Below are 22071 nucleotides of genomic sequence, written 5' to 3' on the forward strand. Positions count from 1 at the left end.
GTAGTATAGTATAAAACGTGAGGATAGTAGGTTGAAATAAAATACACATATAAGACGAGAAAATGACTTTTTGAGGATCAAGATGTTCATGTAAGGACGCAGCGTGTTGGATAAATGGGAATAAGAACGGACGCATCATCAAATTACCGACATTATCTCTATGCAAAGAAGTCGCCCATGCGGGGGAAAGACACTTTCTCGCTGACTGAGAGTTTCTTTACGATTCTCTTTCTTCTTACGAGTCCCTTTTTCTTTATTGATGCCCGAGATCGTTTAGAGTTTAACTTAAAATTAACAACAAAACCACCAGTGGATGCAGAAAATTCATTCATACCTACCGTATCTGCACATGAAAAATCCATAGAATTTCACGATGAAAACCCATTCTTAACACATTGCGTAAGGATGGAGAGAATTCTCGTATTTTTTCCCGAGCATGCCTTACGGATGACGAAGATATTCGTCATTTAGGCGCGTCAACATGAACAATTTTAAATCGTAGAATAGATAATTGGTAGCACGTTTTCAGTTGTCGTTCGTTACTCACTATGAATGGATGTATCGTAATATTTTATTACTTAAAGTTATAATTTAAACATCAGCTGCGTATACATGTTTAAACCAAAGAGAGTTAGCCCAAATTGGCACAAAGTTTCAATCTGATTACGGTGCGTCGTTCCTCTACATTTAAATGCCTTTGTACGCAACGTGTAAATAGGGCAGGAGGATACATGTATTAGTCGGTTTTCTTAGTACTTTACTTAGTACTTAGTTAGTTAGTTAGTTAGTTAGTTAATTAGTACTTTCGAAGGCTAACGAATCTCGAGGCACTTGATTATTTCTTTAAGATATTACTAGGAAGGGATAGAGTTAAAACATAACAGAAGTGTGTGATTATAATACCGCCGAACAAAATTGCGAATTTTTTCGAGTTTTTAAGTTCGATGTAGACTTTATTTGCATAACCGCATTAGCTGGCACTCAAAAAAATGATCTTTACGCAGTTTATATCTAACAACTACCCAGCAAGCCGCCTAAATATCTGTATGGAGGGGGATAATTACATACACGCTTCCAACCTGCACGCAAAAGCAAAAAAAATATTAGGTGCTCGCTGCGAGAGAGTAGACTGCCAGAAATCGACCTAAAATTTCGAAAGTCCTCAATTAATCGGGAAAAAACGGATTCAAAGGAAATTAAGTCAACGTGAAGGCAGGAATGAGGATGAAATATTTAATGCATCCAATTATGCGTAATAACAAACTCCGTTCTAACAGCTTAACTTGGCGTAGGTAAAGTAAATAATTATCATCCAGACCAATTAAGGTCACTCTTTCTATCGCAGCACAGACCACCTGTTAATACTGAAATCGATTTTAGAGGACTTGCGACGGATTTTACGCCTCTCGATAGACATTACTATCTTCCTTGCTGCTGATTTTTTTCGTGATAAATTTCAGCTCATCTTAACTTTTGATAACCCTAAGTAGAGGTCCGCTATTTTTAGTTGCTGTGAACCAAGAGACGCTCTTTTTTAGTTTTACTAGTTACGTCAACTTAAGTCATTGTGAACAATTTAATCCAGTTCCCGGTCCAAACTGGCGAAAGCGAATATAGTTGAAGTCATAGCATGGAGAAGTGTGCTCTACGAAAGTGATAAAAGGCGGACAAACGGAGTACATGGACTTATAACCCCCGAAAGCTGAGATTTAAAACCGAAAATTTATATGTTAATATGACGGGAAGGGAGACCCCATGGCTCACACCGCAATTAAAAATTTGCCTCGTTTCAAAAACTGCAAATACGGGAAAGAGTAGTGGAGCGGTTGGAGCAGCGCGGAGAGGTTTATCATCGAAAGTTTGTTTCGAACGAATTCCGGCGGTTTCAAACTTTTCCGCCCGACCGTAGCGGGAAGAGAGAGATAGCAGAAGCAGGTGGCGAAAGGCGGGGACCACGCAGAACGGGAACAAGAAGCATATATAATCGCTGACGGGAATCTCGGCTGACTCATGATCTATTGGCGCTGCTAGTGGCTGGGAAGGCAATATATTTCCCGCGGAGTGGAAAACTAGACTAACTCCGCCACTAGTAAAATCGCGTGAAATTAATGCCCGCGACTTTTTAACGCAATGGCACACAAACTCAGTAATAACTATGTAAACAGCTGTACTAATTTTCCATACTTTTTAATTTGCTCAACCGGTTTCAATGTTTTCACGAGCTGTCTGTTACAGCGACTTCCATCAATCGCTTCACGTATAACTTTAACTATCGTTCAAAAGAAAACCAGATATGTATATAAACCTGCACAAATAAATTAATCCGCCTAGAAAATTAGCCTGAAGATTTAAACTACGTTGTACGTAATTAAATTACGCAGGACGTACTTAATGAGCCTTTCAAAACTTATTTTAAAATAAATATGGACGTGTCAATGGAAATGGTACGTTACAAAGGAGTGTACATTTCAATGAAAAATTTAAATGATTTTGTGGAAACGTCAGATTAACCCGACTAATGATGGAAAAATGCCAGTCAAAATCAATTTTGAATCGATAGTACGTCTTTCTAACAAAAATCGAAATTTGAACCAAAACAGTGATTAATCAAAAAAATCGACGGTTCTTTTAAAATAAGTAACATTCAGTAACAAATAATATTCATGAAAAAAACTCAAAATACGCATTTTAGTAGAAGAAAAAAATCTAAAAAGAGTACTGAATTATTGAAAAATGAAAAAGCCTGAATTATTAGTGGTAAAATTCCCTAATGCACGCACATTAAATTTTGGTACCATCCGGCTTCACTAAAAATTTTTAGAAAGTTGAACTGATTTAAATGCTTTCTGGATGATCGAGGGCGTGCCCCGCCAATTTTACCGGTTTTTGAGAAGAGTATTTCACATTGAACAGATGATGACAGGCCGGTAGTGACACTGGCGCTGCTGAGATCAAACGAAATGATCAAGATCGAAGTTGAAAAATCGAGTTTCGGTACTCGAAGATCATGGCTCGATTTCCTTTATCTTTGAATATTTAAAATCTATTTTTATCGAAATCCAAGTTTCCTCCACTTAACTTGACCTGTATCCATGATAAAAACACAAATGGTAATTTCCACACTGTTTAATTCACCACTCAACGACCGACCATGGTTTCAACACGTTGTGTCACTGTTAAGATTGAACCATGACAATGACACAAAGTGTTGAAACCATGGTCGTCGTTTAGTGGTGAATTAAATAGTGTGGAAATTACCATTTGTTTTTTTTATCATAGACATAGCAAACTTCCACAAAATCAAGCCTGAAACGATTATATAAACTTGACCTGGTTGAAAGCTTGAGGAGACTTCAAAAGCATGGCTCATACAGAAAAGACAAGATATTTCACCGCCCATTTTGGCAACCCTGTCACCATTATGAGCCCTCCCGCTTTCACGTGACCACCCCTTCGGGTCATGGGGAAAGCGAGGGAGCAGAGGAGGGAGGTGTCGACAGGGGAGCAAACCTTATTTGCAACCGTAGCCGAGATGGCAGGGAGAGGAAAGCGTTGAGGGCAAGGGTTGGTGCTCCTAGCTGTCGGGGAGAGACGTAGTAAAGGGTTCGAAGATAGAACACTCCATCTTCATTAGAAAAAGGGATGGTTGTAGAAGCAGGGGTGACTGAGAAAAAAATGGGGAACTAATAATGCCGCCCATAAGCTGATGACTAGGGCAATATGCGATGCCGGTGGGGTTCGGATAACCGCTTCGTCAATCTCTCGGATTGACGCAGCATGAATACATGGTGGGTACATTGCCTGAAAATCTACATACTACCCCGCAAGCCGCCAAAAAAGGGGTGTCACAGGGGATGTTAGGATACCAGCCGTTTAAATATAAAAAGCAAATGCTCAGAAAAGATTACGACTAGCATTTATTTAAGTCCATTATGGTTCCGGGGTAAAATCGAATTCCCATATCTATCCGTTCGGCAAAATATCTCTCTTAATTTATCGCTTCTATCGGACCTGGACTACATCAGAGTGCTTCAGATGCAAAAATGCGTAAATTAGACCGGGTGTTGTTTTAGAGCTGTCATTTTAGGTGTAGCTTTAGTCCTTTTTTTAAATTCAAGTAGCCTGATCCAAATTAATTTTTGGGAAAAAAGGTTAATTGACATGATCGATTATTGACCTATTTAATGTTCTTATTTTATTGCTTATAGGAAAAATCCACTGGTGGTAATATTGCGAATGTTCAAAGAAATAGTTTATAGCGTGGTTTTTTTATATTTGCATGCCTGTACCTTGAAAATTGCGAATGAACATGGTAGTTGACATATAATTTATTGGTTGTCAATAATTTATGAGATTTTTTTATTTTACAATATATTTTTACAAAATACATTAATTTAATTTTGGGGGACATTTTTAAGATGTTTTACTCCTAAAAGCATTTCCCTAGCATAATCGAAGCGCCTTGTGATGTCGAGCTCAGCTAGGCTTGTCGAGGCAGCCCCGACGTTGGACACAAATATTTTGGCCATAGTTCAACTGTCCGTTACTTCGAACTCGATTGCTTGAAAATTGCTAACAAAAACCTGTAGTTAAGGTTACGGTTGCACCATCTTACGATTAACGCAAACCGGACGTCATAAAACTGGCTCAATGCTATTTTGCTCTCGTCATCGGTCATGTGACTAAAATAATACCTATACTACAAAGTACTGATATGAGAGTTTGAAATTTTATTTTTTCTAAAATATTAGGCATTTATCAATATAAGAAATCAGTCGATTCAAATATATTTTTGTTAACTTATTCTAAAAGATACTAACGGGAATAGTGTTTTCCCGAAAAGGAAAATACGGTAGCGATTCTCAATTGGCGAAATGAAAAATAATGAATTTCATGGTTACTAAACAGAATGCGTTCCAAAAAAATGATATTCTTAATTGAATGGATATTATATGGAGATGCAGACTCTCCGCAATTAAGGACCTTAAGCCTTTTAAACGAAGGAGTATTTTAAGCAAGCTCTTGTAATTCGCTCCCGGTTCATTTAGCAGAGAGGCATATTTCCGGGGTCTTAAGATTTCCGAGTCTGCGAAAGAGTGGATATTTGGAAGAGGGAATATTTACGAGTTGGGGTTCGCAAGAAAGGCGGGAAATGAGTAACATTTCATTCCGAGCACGTTGCAGAGATTATTTCACCCTCGAGCAATTAGGGGAAGAAAATATTTCTTGCTTTTTCATTTAATTTGACATTGTTTAACTGGCGATAAAATCCTTATCGTCTATTTCGAATTTTGGGATACCTCTGTTTGCCCTTAGAATACGTGATACGCCTCAGCTAACGGAGGGTGTCGTATATCGTCCAGCACGCATCGGGCTGGGTATCAGCCGAGGAGTAGAATATATTTTGGACGACGAACTTAGTCGTATCACACCGTGCTTAATCTCACTGGCCTGGTAAAATAAATAAGTGAACACAAATTAAAAATTCTTACGCAATTTTTCCGCATAACATAAATTTTATAAATCAACATCATTTTTCCAACACCAACACCAAAAATTTGACAATTAGAATATCATTAGTGTCGGTGACGCATCAAAAAACCCAAATTTAATTCCCCTGAAATACTTCTAGCCAAATTATTACAAAAACATTTAATTAAACTTCAATTTCTATTAATTTTTCATTTTTTATACTTTACTCAGTTATCCAAAAACACATACAAAAACCCACATTTAGTACCCTGAAATACTTCTAGCCAAATTATTACAAATGCATTACATTTAATTCCAATTTGTATTTATTGTTAATTTTTTATACTTTACTCAGTTATAATACCATAGGTTAGTTTAAAAGGTCGAGTTTTATTAACTCCGCACCGGATTAAGCCACAGGTGGGCAAATTATACAAGTCTGTAGCTTAATTTGTCCACGGAAGTCAAAAAAGTTATTCCAGTAACTTAGATCAATTTTCGATAAAAATATTCAACCAAACACGAAGTAAATGCCATTTTCGGGAAAATTTCACAATATAATCTTTTGTCTGTATTTTGACGACTAACTAGCACAAAGTCTAGTTTTTCCGTGGTTCAATTCTACGAAATTTAATTTAATAAAACCATTTACAAACATGCTCTCACGGAAGTCCTTGTCTATGCTCAGGAAAACGTTTGGTTACCGCCAGGATATGATTACGGATAATTTTGACTGAAAATCTATTATTAAGTGCATAATACAGATATAATAAAGATTAAAAGTGAGAACGCCACTCTAACACAGCCAAATAAATGCTCCAATTGAAGTCAAATCGCAGTGATTGCATGAAAATGGCGGCACGGTGGGCTGAAACAGCTCGAAAAAGTAATGAAAATAAAAGGATTGAACAACCCGAATTCTTAAAACCCTAATTTTACATTTGAACTTACATGGATATAGTCTATGATATCAACACTAAAAAATGTAAATTGCCTGAAAAGTACTTTTGTATCGCACAGTCGCGAGCATACCTCTCCTCAACTGGTCGCATTTTGCTTTTTTTCCTAAGGCATAACTTGTTCAAAATCTTTCCCGTCATCTTGCAATATTTTTGTTACATAGAATAGATCCCTATCAACACTTATGTGCATCACGAATATGAGAATTTTCTCGATATGTTCTCCTTGCTGATTAGAGGAAATTGATACAACAGTAACAGGGTGAGAATTGCGTTGGTAAAGGAAGTGTTCATGAACAGGAAAGAGCTGATGATATGATTGATACGTAATAGTTTAAATAAAAGGCTAGTGGAGAGCCTTAGCTTGAGTGTAGCGCTTTACGGCGCGGAAACATGGAAGCTATGCAGGAGGACGAGAAACTACTGAAGTTCGAGATGTGGGTATGGAGAAGAAAGATGAAGTTAGCGGAGACACAGACAAAAAATGAGACAGAAGGTATGGATGGAGCGGCTTCATCGGCGTGGGATGTTTAAAAAACGTATTAGCACGAAGAATATTAGGTATGCGAGGGAGAGGAAGGAAGTGAACAGGATTCATGGAAAAAATGCAAGAGGCCCTATTGTGAAATGAAAATGGAAGCCCAAGTTGGGAGGGAAGATAGGCAGGTAATCTCCTAAATGTCCCCCTGAACCAGCAGAATAATTATAAGAACTGGTGTGCAGTCGTAACTGTTGCCTTTTAAATGCGGAGTGGGGTAAAAGGTGGGTGATAATGGAGGCTACCAAAGACCTATGCTAACGCTACAAATATACTCTCCAGAAGAAGCAAATAGCGAGATGGATAGGGAGCGGTTCTCAGCCCCCGAGCATCACTTTGAGAATGAAATACGAACCGCAATACCAGAGCACATGACGGACTTGTACCAATCCCTTCCTACCTACATCCAATCAGCTAATGCGACGTACAGGCCAGGGAGCAAACCCTGAGTGCGGTTAAATCAACAGGGCAAGAGCAAATAGGGGGGCTGGAAACTGTGGCTCAGACGCTATTCATCAATTTTTTTTCAGCCTGTTGATGTCGCAAGAGGACGTTGCGGACAAAACATTCGTCAAATGGTAAATTAGGAAAGGGGAAGCTGGTGCTGTCTTCATTAATACCACCTCCATCTCATTCGAACCCCAATGGAAACGTATGAACACCAACGCAGACCACAGCATATTGTAAGAAATTTTCAGGGGGCGACAATGAAACTTCTTGAACACCCTTAATTAAAGTAAGCTCCATAAATACCAATAAATTGTTTTTGCTTTCTGGGTTTTAAGTATTAACTTCCCTGCTGCGGCGCGAAAAAAAGTTGGCTCGGGGTTAGACGCTTCCCGAATCCTGTTTAACACTCCTGTTTAGACTGGGCGAACAATATCTACTCGACTCAAAGAACACCAAAGACTCAGAGTTTTATGGCGACCATACCAATTTTGGGATCGTTTAACTAAAGAAGCTATAGAGATAAGACTGGAAAATACAAATGTCAACATAGACACTGGATATTCGATCAGCAGCTCTTGGAATAGAACTTCAAAAAAGAATTATGATTGCCAGAGCTAAGAGCTGGTCCACGGCCCTCCGCGACAACATTCGGGAGTCGGAGCCCCTTCTGATGCTGAGCTTCAACGGTCACTTCAAATATTCATTCAGTAGCCGCGAGAATGGGTAACGAGTCGGAATCCGAAACGTCGGCGCTCTTAGAAAATCTTAACCGAGCGGAATCCCGAGAAAAGTTTAAATATCCTGTTTAGCACGTATAGAATTTTTTTTCTTTTTTCTGCTGTCACCAAGGAACCCTGTGGTCATGATTCACATGACATAAGGTTTTCACAGGGCGACAAAATCTTGACACGAGGCGAAATTTGAGCCACCTATTTTGTATGTTATTATGTGCACTGCCGCTCGCATACCGCGACGGTGAGTTAGGAAACAAATGCCGATAGCTTTTCTGGAGAGCCCCTGAACAAACGTTGCCGTATATTATTTTTCTTGGGAAAACTTGAAGTACAGTAAATAGGTAAATCCCGTAGTCTATTGACACCTTATTCGCCACACCCTCAGAGTAAGGATTGGGGTAGAGGGCGCTTTCAGGCTGCGCAGTAGCACATTCTGTGGTCAACATGGTTACCATGTGATCGTGGGAAGAAGTGCGGGAATCCTTACTATTCTTGTGGGAAGATGTGCGGGAAGTGTGGGATGTATATGCGGGATCTTGACTACATGCGCAGTAGCCAAAGCGCACTCTCCCCCATCCTTACTCTGAGGCCACACCATATCCTCGCGCTCTAGAAAATGCGTAACATTGATAACCATCAACTTTATTGAGATTATCAGACTCTCAGCATGGAAACCAAATGAAACACAAACTAAAAAAAGTCCTCTTCTTAATTATATAGTGATGCTACGTTATCCTCCTTCGGTGGCTGAAACGCAAAAATTAGCGAATTGCATTGCCTGCATTTTGCAATTAAAATTAGTGCTATGTTATCTCCAGGATACTAAATATAAGGAATTATATTTTTCCCCCTAAATTTCACACAACATAGAATAGATTTATGCACTGCAAAATGAGGATAAAGGTAATAATTTTGCAAAAAAAAGGGTCATGCTAAGAACGCTAACTCCACGGAAAAATGTTTAAAAAAAGCTTGCTAAGAAATACAATACGAGAATGGTAAGATTTGGTCTCCTTCTCACCAGAAGTTTTGAGATTTTAGTGTAACATCTGGAGCTCAAAATGCATTACACCCCCAAAATTAGCAGCGTTATTGATTTATGTGGCTGAAAAGTTCTAATCATGCATATTTTTATACAAAAACATCTTTATTTAATCGATAGTATTTTAACCTCCGTATGATCTCTCAAAATTTGAGGGGCGTCATTTTTCAACAAGAGAAAAATAGTTCAACTCCGACCATAATTGGGCTGTTTCACAAATCAGCAGGAGCAACTTAATTCGGAGTAGAATTGGGCCATACTCTGACCTCAGAAGATACTTTTATGAGAACATTTCACTCTCGACTGGTGTTATTTCGTCTTTTTTCGTCGTTTCAATTCATTTAGAACTTACTTTATCATCTTGAAATTTTTGGGGTATATCGAGAACATCTTTTCCAATAATTGCTCGTTTTCAACTTTAAAGTTATACGCATGCGAAAATATTAACATTAACGGATGGACGTGTAGCGATGGCTACGCTAAATAACACACTTCGGTTATCTGCGGAGAGGCGTTTATTGTGACTTGACAATACAGAACTGAACTGGGTAGCCCAGATGGCTAGCTTATATACATGCGGCGAATATTCTGGAACGCCGCGCCGGATCTTCCTCGAACCTTCTAGAATTCCTGAAAAGATATAGGAAAAAATACCGGCCGGCGCCAGGACTCGAACGCGCGCCGTCCGATTAGTAGGCGGACACTTATCCACTGGTCCAACTCTACATTGTGGCGGACGATGCGCCACACTACTCCCCCCCTTGGAGGAGAGACAGAGTGTTGGCAACAAAACGTTCTGGAGGACGGACGGCGCGGCCGGAGCGAGTGGTGGTATCTGGTGACGGAGTAGGCGGAGGGTCCTCCTCAAGAAGATGGGCTGGCTTGAGACGGTCGATTGATATAGTGGCTGGTTTGCCATTGATGTACAGGGTATACGTCTTCTCACCGCGGCTGAGGACAGGATATGGTCCCGCGTAAGGTGGTTGCAGGGCTGGCCGCAAAGCGTCTTGGCGGACAAAGACCTGGGAGGATGTGGCCAAGTCCTTGTGGATGAAGACACGCTGCGATGATATGTGGCGTGACGCAGGGGTCGGACGCAGCTGGCTCATGTGGTTACACAGCTGAGAAACAAGATCCTGGGAGTCCAGATGCTGGGTAGAGTCGACGAAGAAGTCCCCGGGAAGACGCAGTTGCTCCCCGAAGAGGAGTTCGGCAGGTGTTGTCTGCAGGTCGGCTCTCCAAGTTGTGCGGAGGCCGAGAAGAACTGTGGGTAGTGCGTCCATCCATGAGTTGGAAGAAGAGCACATGAGGGCCGCCTTAAGAACGCGATGTAGTCGTTCGACGAGTCCGTTTGCCTGGGGATGGTAGCTCGTGGTGTGATGTAGCGTTGTTCCCAGAGTGGTGCAAAGTCTCTGGAAAAGAGATGACACAAACTGTCGTCCACGGTCGCAGGTGATGTGTTGAGGACAGCCGTAGTGAGCAACCCATCCCAGGAGAAAGGCGCGGGAGACGCTGTCTGCGGTGATGTCTGCTAGGGGTTCTGCGACTGGCCAGCGGGAGAATCGGTCGATAATTGTGAGGAGGTACCGGTAGCCGGAGCAAGACGGGAGAGGACCCACGATGTCCATATGTATGTGTTCGAAACGCCTGGTTGGCGGAACGAAGTCTCCAAGTGGCGTTGTGATGTGACGAGACACCTTGCAACGTTGGCAGGAGAGGCAGCTGCGAGCCCATGCGCGACAGTCCTTTCGCATGGATGGCCAAACATATCGACGGGAGACGAGTTTAATGGTGGAGTTTGCACCAGGATGACTAAGGGAGTGGATGTTGTCAAAGATTTGTCGGCGATATGAGGGAGTGACGTAGGGGCGTGGGGTTGGCATGGAGGTGTCGCACCATAGTGAAATGTTCGTTCCGGGTACAGGCCTACGGTGAAGTTGAAGAGCCGTACCGCTGTGGCGTAGTCTTTGGAGCTCTTCGTCTTCATCTTGGGAGCGAGAGAGAGCGGCGAAGTCAATCGGAGACGGTGTGGATATGGATTCTACCCTGGAGAGACAGTCCGCGACGACGTTGTCAAGTCCGGAGATGTGTCTCACGTCCGTGGTGAATTGTGAGATGAATTCCAGGTGATTAAATTGTCGTGGTGAGCAGGTGTCGCTACTCTTCTTGCTGGGGCCAAAGGCATAAGAGAGTGGTTTGTGATCGGTGAAGATGGCGAAATCGCGGGCTTCAACCATCGGCCGAAAGTGCCTCACTGCTTGGTAGGCGGCGTAGAGTTCGCGGTCGTAAGTGCTCCACTTCTGCTGGGAAGGTGTCAGCTTGCGAGAGAAGAAACCGAGTGGCTGCCAAGAGTTCCCAAAATTTTGCTGTAGGACAGCGCCGATTGCGGTTCGGCTAGCATCGACGACAAGAGCCAGAGGTGCTGAGTCGATTGGATGCGACAGGGTTGCCGCCTTGGCTAGTCCGCCTTTAGAGGCATCGAAACTCTGCTGAAGTTCTGGTGTCCAGAAAATTGGAGTGGAGCTCCTGATATCAGGACCTTGAAGTAGAGCATTGAGAGGGGCCTGTGTGGATGCGGCGTGTGGTATGTGCTGTCGATAAAAATTCAGCATACCGAGGAATCTCCGAAGGTCCTTTATGGTCTTCGGTGGAGGGAAGTTGTTGATAGCAGCTACCTTGTCAGGTAACGGCGAGCATCCGTCAGCGCTCACGTGAAAGCCCAGAAATGTGACCTTGGAAGATCCTAGGACACACTTAGCTGAGTTGACGATGACACCGTAGTCAGAAAGGCGCTGAAATAATATCCGCAGGTGTTGATGATGCTCTTCCTGCGAACGGGAAAATACTAAGATGTCATCTATGTAAGGAAAGCAAAAATTTAGGCCTTCGAGAGCTTCGTCGATGAAGCGCTGCCATGTTTGGGCGGCATTTCGAAGTCCAAATGGCATAAATAGGAATTCAAAAAGGCCGAAGGGTGTAATTATGGCTGTCTTCTCTATGTCTTCGGGAGCCATTGGAATTTGAGTGAAGGCCTTGGCACAGTCGATAACACTGAAGATGTTGCACCCCTGAAGAGCGTGGGAGAAATCCTTCAGATGGCGGACGGGGTAGCGGTCCGGTATCGTACGTGCGTTGAGAGCCCTGTAGTCACCACAAGGTCGCCAGCTACTATCCTTCTTGCGAACCATGTGTAGTGGTGAGGCGTAAGGGCTGTGTGAACGACGAGCAGTGCCTTCGCGTACTAGTAGCTCGAATTCTGCCTGTGCATCTCGGAGTCGATCCGGGGCTAGACGGCGGGCACGGTGGTAGATCGGCGGTCCAGGTTGTAGGCGTATGTGGTGCTTGGTATGATGGTGGATCTCCCGAGGAGTCCCTGATGGCCGCGTGATATCAGGAAATTCGGCCAGGAGGTCGTGGTAGGATGAAGAGCCCGACAGAGCGCGCACGCTGTCCTGGTCAGTTCGACCTCGATGACCCGATGTAGAATGGCCAGTGATTGCGTCGATGAGCTGAGCAGTGGCCATGTTAGGAATGAGTTGAAAGTGGGTTAAGAAATCTGCTCCGATGATTGGCTCGGTAACGTCGGCAACGATGAATCTCCAAAGGAAGTCACGCGGGAGGCCGAACTGAAGGCGTAGAAGTAAAGTACCATAAGTACGGATCCTACTGTCATTGGCTGCGGAGAGCTCGTAGTCAGTGCAGGTTCGTTGTTCGGTGCATAATTTTACAGGGTAGATTGAGAGATCCGATCCTGTGTCTACGAGGAAACGCCGCTGGGAGAGGCGGTCGGTGACGAAGAGGCGGCAGCCTGTGATATAACGACTCATAGCCGCCGTTACGAGTCGCTGTTGGAGTTTACCGGATTCACTGCATTTGCGGTGCATGGCTGGATGCAACGTCTGGCTTCGGCTCCAAATTTGCGATGGTAGTAACACATCTCAGGCTGAGCGGGGCGCGGCGCGGGTAGAGATCTGCTCCAAGTCCGTGAGTACGGAGGTTTTTTCAGATGAGCTTGTATATCTTCGAGCTGCTTTGAGAGTTTCTCAACCCGTTGGGCCAATGACGAAACATCGTTGGTATGGCGTACTGCATGGATGGCGGGTGCAGTTGGAGGCGGAGCCACGGCGACGATGCGGTCGGCCATATTTGCAAGTTCATCAAGAGGCATTGAAGTAACTTGCGTTTGCAGGATGGCTTGAGCGTTGGCCGGAAGACGTTGCAACCATAATGTGCGGAGGAAAGAATCCTCCACAAGGGTGGTGCTGATGAGAGACCGCATGCGTCGTAATAGTTGCGAAGGCTTGGTATCACCGAGCTCTTCTGCTGTGAGGAGTTGCCGCACCCGTTGATCCTCGGAGGGAGAGACGCGCTGTATCAATAGGTTTTTCAGCGTTAGGTAACGATTCTCGGCCGGAGGATTCACGATAAGATCGCTTATTTCACTGGCAAAACGATGGCCTAGGTTTCCCACGACGTAATCGTATTTAGTCTTGTCCGAGGTGATGTTGGCCAAAGAAAATTGTGCTTCGACTTGGGCGAACCATATTTCAGGCTGAGCTGGCCAGAAAGGAGGCAGTTTCGGAGTGACGCGGTAGACGGCAGCAGTGTCGACGCCGTAGGATGATGGAGACGGTGAGGCTTGCTGCGATGACAGCGTTGTTTGCTGCTGTTGTTGCTGCAGAGCCTGCTGGTGCTGTTCTTGAAGGAGCGCTAGCTGTTAGCTGTGGTTCCTTTGGTGTTCGGCGAGTTGCTGCTGGAGTCCCGCGATTTGAGCCTGCAGTTTGGCGAGTTGATCTGCGTCTGCCATGGTCGCGTGTTGCCGGGGTCACCACTGTAGCGATGGCTACGCTAAATAACACACTTCGGTTATCTGCGGAGAGGCGTTTATTGTGACTTGACAATACAGAACTGAACTGGGTAGCCCAGATGGCTAGCTTATATACATGCGGCGAATATTCTGGAACGCCGCGCCGGATCTTCCTCGAACCTTCTAGAATTCCTGAAAAGATATAGGAAAAAATACCGGCCGGCGCCAGGACTCGAACGCGCGCCGTCCGATTAGTAGGCGGACACTTATCCACTGGTCCAACTCTACATTGTGGAGGACGATGCGCCACAGACGCATGCATGATTTTTTTTTCGGGTCGGGACCAGAACCTTGATTTAAGGTATAGAATCATCGGATATATACGTGTCAAAAGTGGTTTTTTAATGCGTGCTTAAAAATGAATATATTAAATTAATGATGTACCTATACTTTGGGTTTACTAAATCAAAGCAATACTACTTCGATTTAGATCGCGGAGTAAAATCGTAAATATAATCGAATAATGTACTTGTCACCTGGCTCGAATACCTACTCACACACCAACAGGCATAAAGAGCAATTTTGAACTCGATTCAAAACGATCATCTCCCATGAAATCAACCTGAAACGATAATTATTCCGAAAAAATCATTGCCATGGGATCTCCACTACAGACGAAAGAAAATAGGCGCGATGCGCAACCTGCATGGTGCTATTAGAAAAAATTTACCTTCGAAACAGTTTATATGGTTTGATGAGGCGATTTTACTGATTATTATGCTCAAGAAAATTAAAAAATGATATTTACAATTTTTACGTCATAGCAAAGGCATTCTTGTATGACTTTGTATTGACTATTTTCACGACTGTAAGTAGATTACGTTTTAAATACGTAACACGTTTCGGAAAAAGATATTCTGCTCGGTGACTTCACTTACGCCACATAAGGCGCCTCATTGCCGCGGAAGAAAGCGTAAAGTTTGTAAAGTAACAGCAGGAACCGGTCCTCTGATTTTGTCTTCAAAATTTAAGTGACGTTGCATTTATTTAAAAATTTTACATGAACAATTACTATACAACAAATATAAAGCCGTATACCAAGAGTTTTGCCAATCAAAATGTAGGCTCTAACAAATTATATTACATTTCCATGTTCGAGGCAAATGTTGACAACGCATACTCTACATCACAGGTCTTCAATATTTTTTAATGCAAGGGCCAAAAATCGATTTCACATCTTCTGGAGGGGCACAATGCTCCTAGTCACTTTTCCACCACACCAATAAAATTAAAGAAACATAATTTCAAAGTGCAATAATGTTTATTGGTTAAAAATTTCAATCAATCAATTTTTGGTATTATTGATTTCTGACGAGTGGGTCGATATATATTTTACATTGTGTGGCGCGATGCAATATTTTCTTTAGCCTCTAGGGGTGTCATACGGCCCGGGGGCCGCGGGTTATATACCCTTGCTCTACATATTCTTAAAATTTCAAGGTGATAGTGTAGGTTGTCACTAGGAGTGATGCAGAGATTAAAAGAGCGGAGCACAGCAAAACGGTGCGAGATGAAGGGTGCAGGTGGAAATATCAGTGCTTCGGGTAAGAAGCCTTGGGAGTCCTCTTTTAGAAGGGAAAGGAACAATAAATGGGAAGCACGGTAAAAGGTTAGCTACACGTGGAAGTGTTTAAAATGAGGCCTTGTTTAGGGCAATTACCAAAGTGGAATCTCCAGAGCTCATTGGTGGGCTGTCCATCCCTCTCCCCGCCGAACATCAGCATCGAACTGGGCAACTTGCAGGCTGCGTGACCGTGAAGGGGCCCAGGGTTCGGGCGACTCCGGATGTTGGTCCACGTCTTAGAATCTGTGAAAAAAAAAAACAGATGATACGTCATAAAGAAGATGCATAGAGTAGACCTTTGTCAGCAGTTGCCTACATCGCAAATACGAGTATTTTACGCGTGAGGAAATACCATGATAAACTTTTCAACTTTAAATATAGGCAAATGCTGACAAGGCTGATAAGTCATAATATTCTAAGTAGCTTATGTTTTCAACATTTAATGTGTCTCGAACAAATAAACAGGCAGAAAGAAAGTAACCGCTCAAATTAAGGCAACTTATTACCGCGGCAGAAAGCGTTGAGTTCGTAAAATGATAGTAGAAATTGGTCCTCTGTTTTCATTTTCGAACTCTATACAACGCTGCATTTATTAAAAAATTATCTTGAATATTTTAGAATATCCGAATATTCACTAGAAGTTATGTCAAATACGCCTTGTAAAAATCAAAGAAAAACCTCGAAATACCCGCAAGTATTTTCAATGATGTAGTTTTAAATTTATGAATGAATCAAAGCATCATGCATCAGCATTATTCGTCGTAAATGGACCAATATCTGTAACTATTAAATGAAATCTTCATTGGTAGGGTAAAAATTGCACAAATGTGTGTCGTAAAACTGAAGAAAACTATTTTTAAAGATCTTTACCTCAAAGTAGATGCTAAAATTAACAAACATTGTCTTGACTGCACAAATTCACCCATACCTTAGAAAATACTGATACATTTTAATGAAGCATATCCTTTAATTATATCCTTCATTCTCAAAGATTGACTTTTGAGAATGACATAACGTACAGTGTCAAAACCTGGGTCAGAATAATAAAAACTGTGGCATATATAATATTAGTTTATTTATGATTGTGTTTCAAGCCACATTGTACCACCAAATATCGTCATTCACCCTTAAGTTGACTGTAAAAAGCTTGTTTTAAACAAGAAATACGTCTCGAAAATAGACTGGAGTGACAGCTCCTCTTCAGGTGGCTCATTACCGCGGCATGAAGTGTTGGGTTCGTAATTTAACAGCAGGAATTCTTCCTTGGAAACAAAAATAACCTCTATGGAACGCAACAATAAGCTCTATGCCAACAAGGTCTTCACTGCAAAATGTCACCCTAACCTTCGAAAATGCTGAAAATTCTAATGAAGAAATACCGTAAAACTCGCTCATTACGATCATGCATGTAACGAAATCCCGCCCATAATGAGGTGACTTCGGGTGCCTTAGACTTTCCATTGATCGTTAATGTTAATACGAGTATCTAATCATGTTAGGAGTTTGGATGACACGAAATCCCTGCTATTACGAGCTATTCTTTGGCCCCTCGGGGAATTATTATATTATTGAACCAAAAATTAATTATTATATTACTTAGAAATAACGGCTATTTTCGCTACTTAACCGTTCCTTGCGTTATCATCAGTTTTTCTTACATGTAGCTATCATTACGTAATTCTACTATTGATCTTAACCCAATATTGCCCCTAGGTAACATCAAAAATGTATACATTTTCAGCTCTATTCAGGAATGATTTAAACTATGTGTTCTTTTGCACTGTAAAGTTTAATGAGGAAATATGTGGCTACCACAATAACTATGATTGAGTAGAAAATTGTTTTCCTATGAGAAGAAAAAACTTTTTATTAACCCTTTCGCAATAACGGCAGTTTTCATTTTAACTCCCAAAATGCTGATTACGAGGGGCCGATATATCGGCATCTTAAGCGTCTAAGGATTGATAAAAAGAAACATTTAATGATTTTCCTACCCTTACTAACAAACTGCTGTACAGAGGACGATTTTAACCTTTACTCACCCAGAGCTGCTTCTAGGAGAAATGATTTCAAGACCTCTCACTTAAAAATGTCTATTCAGACGCTTAAATAACCGACAAAATTTTTTATACGGTCACGTTCGTTTTGTTTTGTGTACTGCGCAGCCTCAATCCTTTGATTGCATAATAATAACTTTCATATTAAAAATAAGAGAATATTTCGTACAGTAATTGTTTCATCTTTCTTTTTAAACTCAAGCATGAGAGGATCGTTTGCCTGTCAAACTCTTGTGTCCCGCCGGACAAAATCCTAGATCCACCCCTGATCTCCACCATAACTATGCCGGTTGTTAAATGCTAAATTGAGTAAAGACATGACAAATATTCCTGGCCCGCAGCGACGCATTTCAACGAGGTGGGGAAATCCTCAATACGTCGTACAAAGCGGCAGGGTACCCCATAAGATAGCTCCCATAGGATACTTACGCGTGTCCCACCTCCAAAAGTCTCCTCTCTCCTGCAGGTCCGTCATGCCGCCGTACACCCACATGCACTCCTCGTGCAGGATGGCTGAGTGCTTGTGTCGGGCCGGGGGCCGATCGCCGCTGCCCCCGCCACCCTGCTGCCCGCCGCCGCCACCGCCGCCTCCCCCGCCCCCGGCCACGCCCCCCGCGTTCCCGCTCACCAGGTGCCAAGACTCCGTATCTGAGGGTGGAATAAAATAGAATATATGTAACGCATAATTTTGTACATTAAAAACAGAATGTATGAAAAGCATATAAACTTTTTGTAAATTTACTCCGTAACTGTGTATGCTATTAAAGAACCAACATTAGAATTAATGCATTTTATGGAGTGTTTGCAATTGGGTTATTTTTGCCAATGTTTAATTATTAGTTGTATGATATTAGAATTTATGTATTTTATGGAGTTTTTGCAATTGGGTAATTTGGGTCAATGTTCAACTGTTAGTTGTATGATATTAGAATTTATATATATTTTTTACTCTAGATGCCTTTTCTATTTATTACTTTGTTATTAGATAGGTAGATTTGTTATTCATGTGTGTAAATAGAATGCTGCCACCAGGCAATAACCTACTTGCAGCAATTTGTAATAATAATAATAATAATAAATTCGGAGCTTTAGGCAGCCTCAGAGGTACAAGCTCACTACTCAATTCTCCTGCCAGTTAGCCTTTTGGACATAAGTAACAAGGCTATCTTGTTAAGGTATCCATGTGGCACTGGCACGGCCGCCCCCATTGATGGAATACGTTACGCATGTTGCACGATAGGGGAATTTTTCGTGCCTATTCGAAAAATAAATCAAATAAAAGTAACTCCCAAATATAGTTTTTTTGCTCGGGGGTAATTGTTAGTACGCCAATATAATTGGGAGATGACACCCTAGAGTACAGTCAGAGGCGGATCCAAAGAGGGGCTAGAAGGGAGGGGGAAATAGAAGATATATATATCTTGCTCTGCTCATAACCATTACGGCATACTTCATTACATAAAGTCGTTCAAGAAGTAATGAATACCGGCATATTTCGATTCAGTGTAAACGATATCCGTCCTAGGTGATGCAACCATCGATGTATGTTTATAAATTGATGGAGATGGATCTTACTCTACTTAGGCTGAGAATTGTCATCTTTGACGGTGATTACCGGCAATATATATTTGTCATGCCAAATAACTTACACTGGAACAGGAATATTACAAAAGGAACTGGGCTTAACAAAAAACAGAGCAATGCAAGGAAAGAAACACGAATTAAACACATATTAAATAAAGGAAAAAAGTAACATTACATTCATTTTTATCGTAGTGAAATTTAAAGCTGTAATTTACTGAGTACAATAAGTTTTTTCGGTAAGATTAAAGTAGCAGTGTAAGTTATTTGGCATGACAAATATATATTGCCGGTAATCACCGTCAAAGGTGACGATTCTCAGCCTAAGTAGAGTAAGATCCATCTCCATCAATTTATAAACATACATCGATGGTTGCATCACCTAGGACGAATATCGTTTACACTGAATCGAAATATGTCGATATTCATTACTTCTTGAACGACTTCATGTAATGTGCTCTACAAAATTCACTGTTGCCTTTGCATCCCAAAATTGGGTAATGAGAGATGAACAATATCAGAAATATAAATAATGACGAAAAATAGCTTCAATATTCACGACGCTAACATTTTACTTTTCTCTTTCCATTTACACAACCATTTCCATTTAAATCTATTGTCCGCGGAAAGGATTTCCACATTCTAAAAATACTTAGGCAGACACACACATGGAAAGGTAAAATTTCCAACATGAGCACCCAAAGAATAAAAGGTAAAAATGCACTAGTGTGAAGGGTAAATTTAAAAAAATATGAACGAGACAAAGTTATTAAGTGCCATGAATACAGCTTCTCGGAAAGGATTTCCACATTCTAAAAATACTTAGGCAGACACACACATGGAAAGGTAAAATTTCCAACATGAGCACCCAAAGAATAAAAGGTAAAAATGCACTAGTGTGAAGGGTAAATTTAAAAAAATATGAACGAGACAAAGTTATTAAGTGCCATGAATACAGCTTCTCGGAAAGGATTTCCACATTCTAAAAATACTTAGGCAGACACACACATGGAAAGGTAAAATTTCCAACATGAGCACCCAAAGAATAAAAGGTAAAAATGCACTAGTGTGAAGGGTAAATTTAAAAAAATATGAACGAGACAAAGTTATTAAGTGCCATGAATACAGCTTCTTAGAAGGAAGCACGACCATTAAATTTAAGCTCAAGCGCTCGAAAATTTTACGTATCCCACACAATTATTCCCATTCTAACCCCCAAAGCCATGGAATTTCAAGGACTTGCCTCTCTCTACGTGAATGACCAATTGAGATGTTAAACCCCTCGGTTTTAATGAGTGCCTCTCAATAATTTTCAATACCGACCACTCAACGGTCTTTCCTCCGACGGCAGGGTAGGATAATTTGCATAAAGGTCAAGTGGCAGTCACGGGGTACCAAGAAAAATAAAATAACTTCTTTTATTTCCCTTGTGATATATTTCTGTTCAAAAGATACTAAATAAACAAAAAATTCAGAAAACATACTTGAAAACGTTTCGAATACATTTTGTTATGCATAAAAGCTGAATATAGCTCAAGCAAAGGGCAGATCTAACCAGCCGAGCCTTTCGATATAGTTACAGTCAAAGAATATTTATCTCGAAGTATCTATTTCAATTTTTAGAAAAGCCATAAGGTAAACAGGAAATAATGATAGTGGATTGGCAAGTTATATAAATTTACTAATAACTGCAGGAGAATAGAAAATCATCTTTCACTGGGATGTGTTATTTTGAATGAACTACTATCGTAATAACACTGAATTTCCTGGTAAGGCTTTGATGCATGAATATAAATTCTCGCTAACTAGACGATGACATATGAATGAAGTGTTTTAAGATTTTCCCTTAGTGACGCAAAATAATTCGAAAATAGTGCCATACACAACATTTCAAACAACATTAGACGTCATGTGTTCCTTGAGCACTTCTGCAAGTACATCCCTCAATCTCGTCGAATCAATGAGATGAAAATCACTAAAAAATATATCTCCTAACACGTTATGAAAATTTGGCATTGATTTGATTCCAATCGTAATTGAGAATTGCATTGGAAGCATAACACCAGCTAATGCGAACTTATGGATTTCAATATACTTCAAGGGACACAATGGGGCATTAGTATCAACAATATTAATGATTATTAGTAACTTGAGGCAAGTTAAGGGTAAGTAGGGATGTGAGGGGTAAAAGAAATGGAAAAGTATAGAAAACCAAGTTTAAGCTCAAAGGTATTATACTACACTCGAATAAAATGAAACTGAAACTTTTAAATCGCCAAAATATTATTTTTCTGATGCTAAATCTCCATTTTCAAATTAGAGCCTGCGAGAGGTAACCTCGCGGCCATCCCCATGTAATAACAATTTCATCACCATTAGCTGAGGTTCAAAAGAAACATGTAGCCAGAAAAATAATCTAAAACTTATTCATGAAAATAACTTTTCCTCGAAAAAAAGTCTTCTGTTAACGGCTAACAGAAAAAGTGAGAGTTTTATTTCGCAACTGTAGTGGATTTTATGAAAATTCATAGCACTTCCAATCCTGTATTACGAATCACTAAAAACTCAAATAAGTTTCATTTTACGGAAAATTAGACGCTTCACCCAGGATGCAGACACACTCCCACTCAGAAGGCAATCATTGGTCGTTGTAAAACGCGGGCTGAATATAATTAAACACCGTGCTTCCTCCTTGATTGGAGTCATGACGTCGAACAGCATCGCCAAAACCTAATTCACAGCAAGAAATTGAGGACGTATTCTATATAAATGGTTTTCGATTCTATTTTACATAACCATCTAGGTGG

The 22071-nt window shown here is 41.2% G+C and overlaps 1 protein-coding gene across 1 annotated transcript in view; it reads right to left on the reverse strand.

Annotated features, from left to right (window-relative positions):
• LOC124159707 overlaps positions 1 to 22071 on the reverse strand; it is a 316029-nt gene that overhangs the window by 3967 nt on the left and 289991 nt on the right. The window contains exons 4-5 of the mRNA XM_046535618.1: positions 18113 to 18331; positions 15723 to 15869 (exon numbers count right to left, since the gene is read on the reverse strand). Of these exons, the coding sequence (XP_046391574.1) occupies positions 15723 to 15869; positions 18113 to 18331 (366 nt within the window). The remainder of the gene's footprint in view (positions 1 to 15722; positions 15870 to 18112; positions 18332 to 22071) is intronic.

Source organism: Ischnura elegans, chromosome 5 (assembly GCF_921293095.1).
Source record: "Ischnura elegans chromosome 5, ioIscEleg1.1, whole genome shotgun sequence".
NCBI lineage: Eukaryota > Metazoa > Arthropoda > Insecta > Odonata > Coenagrionidae > Ischnura > Ischnura elegans.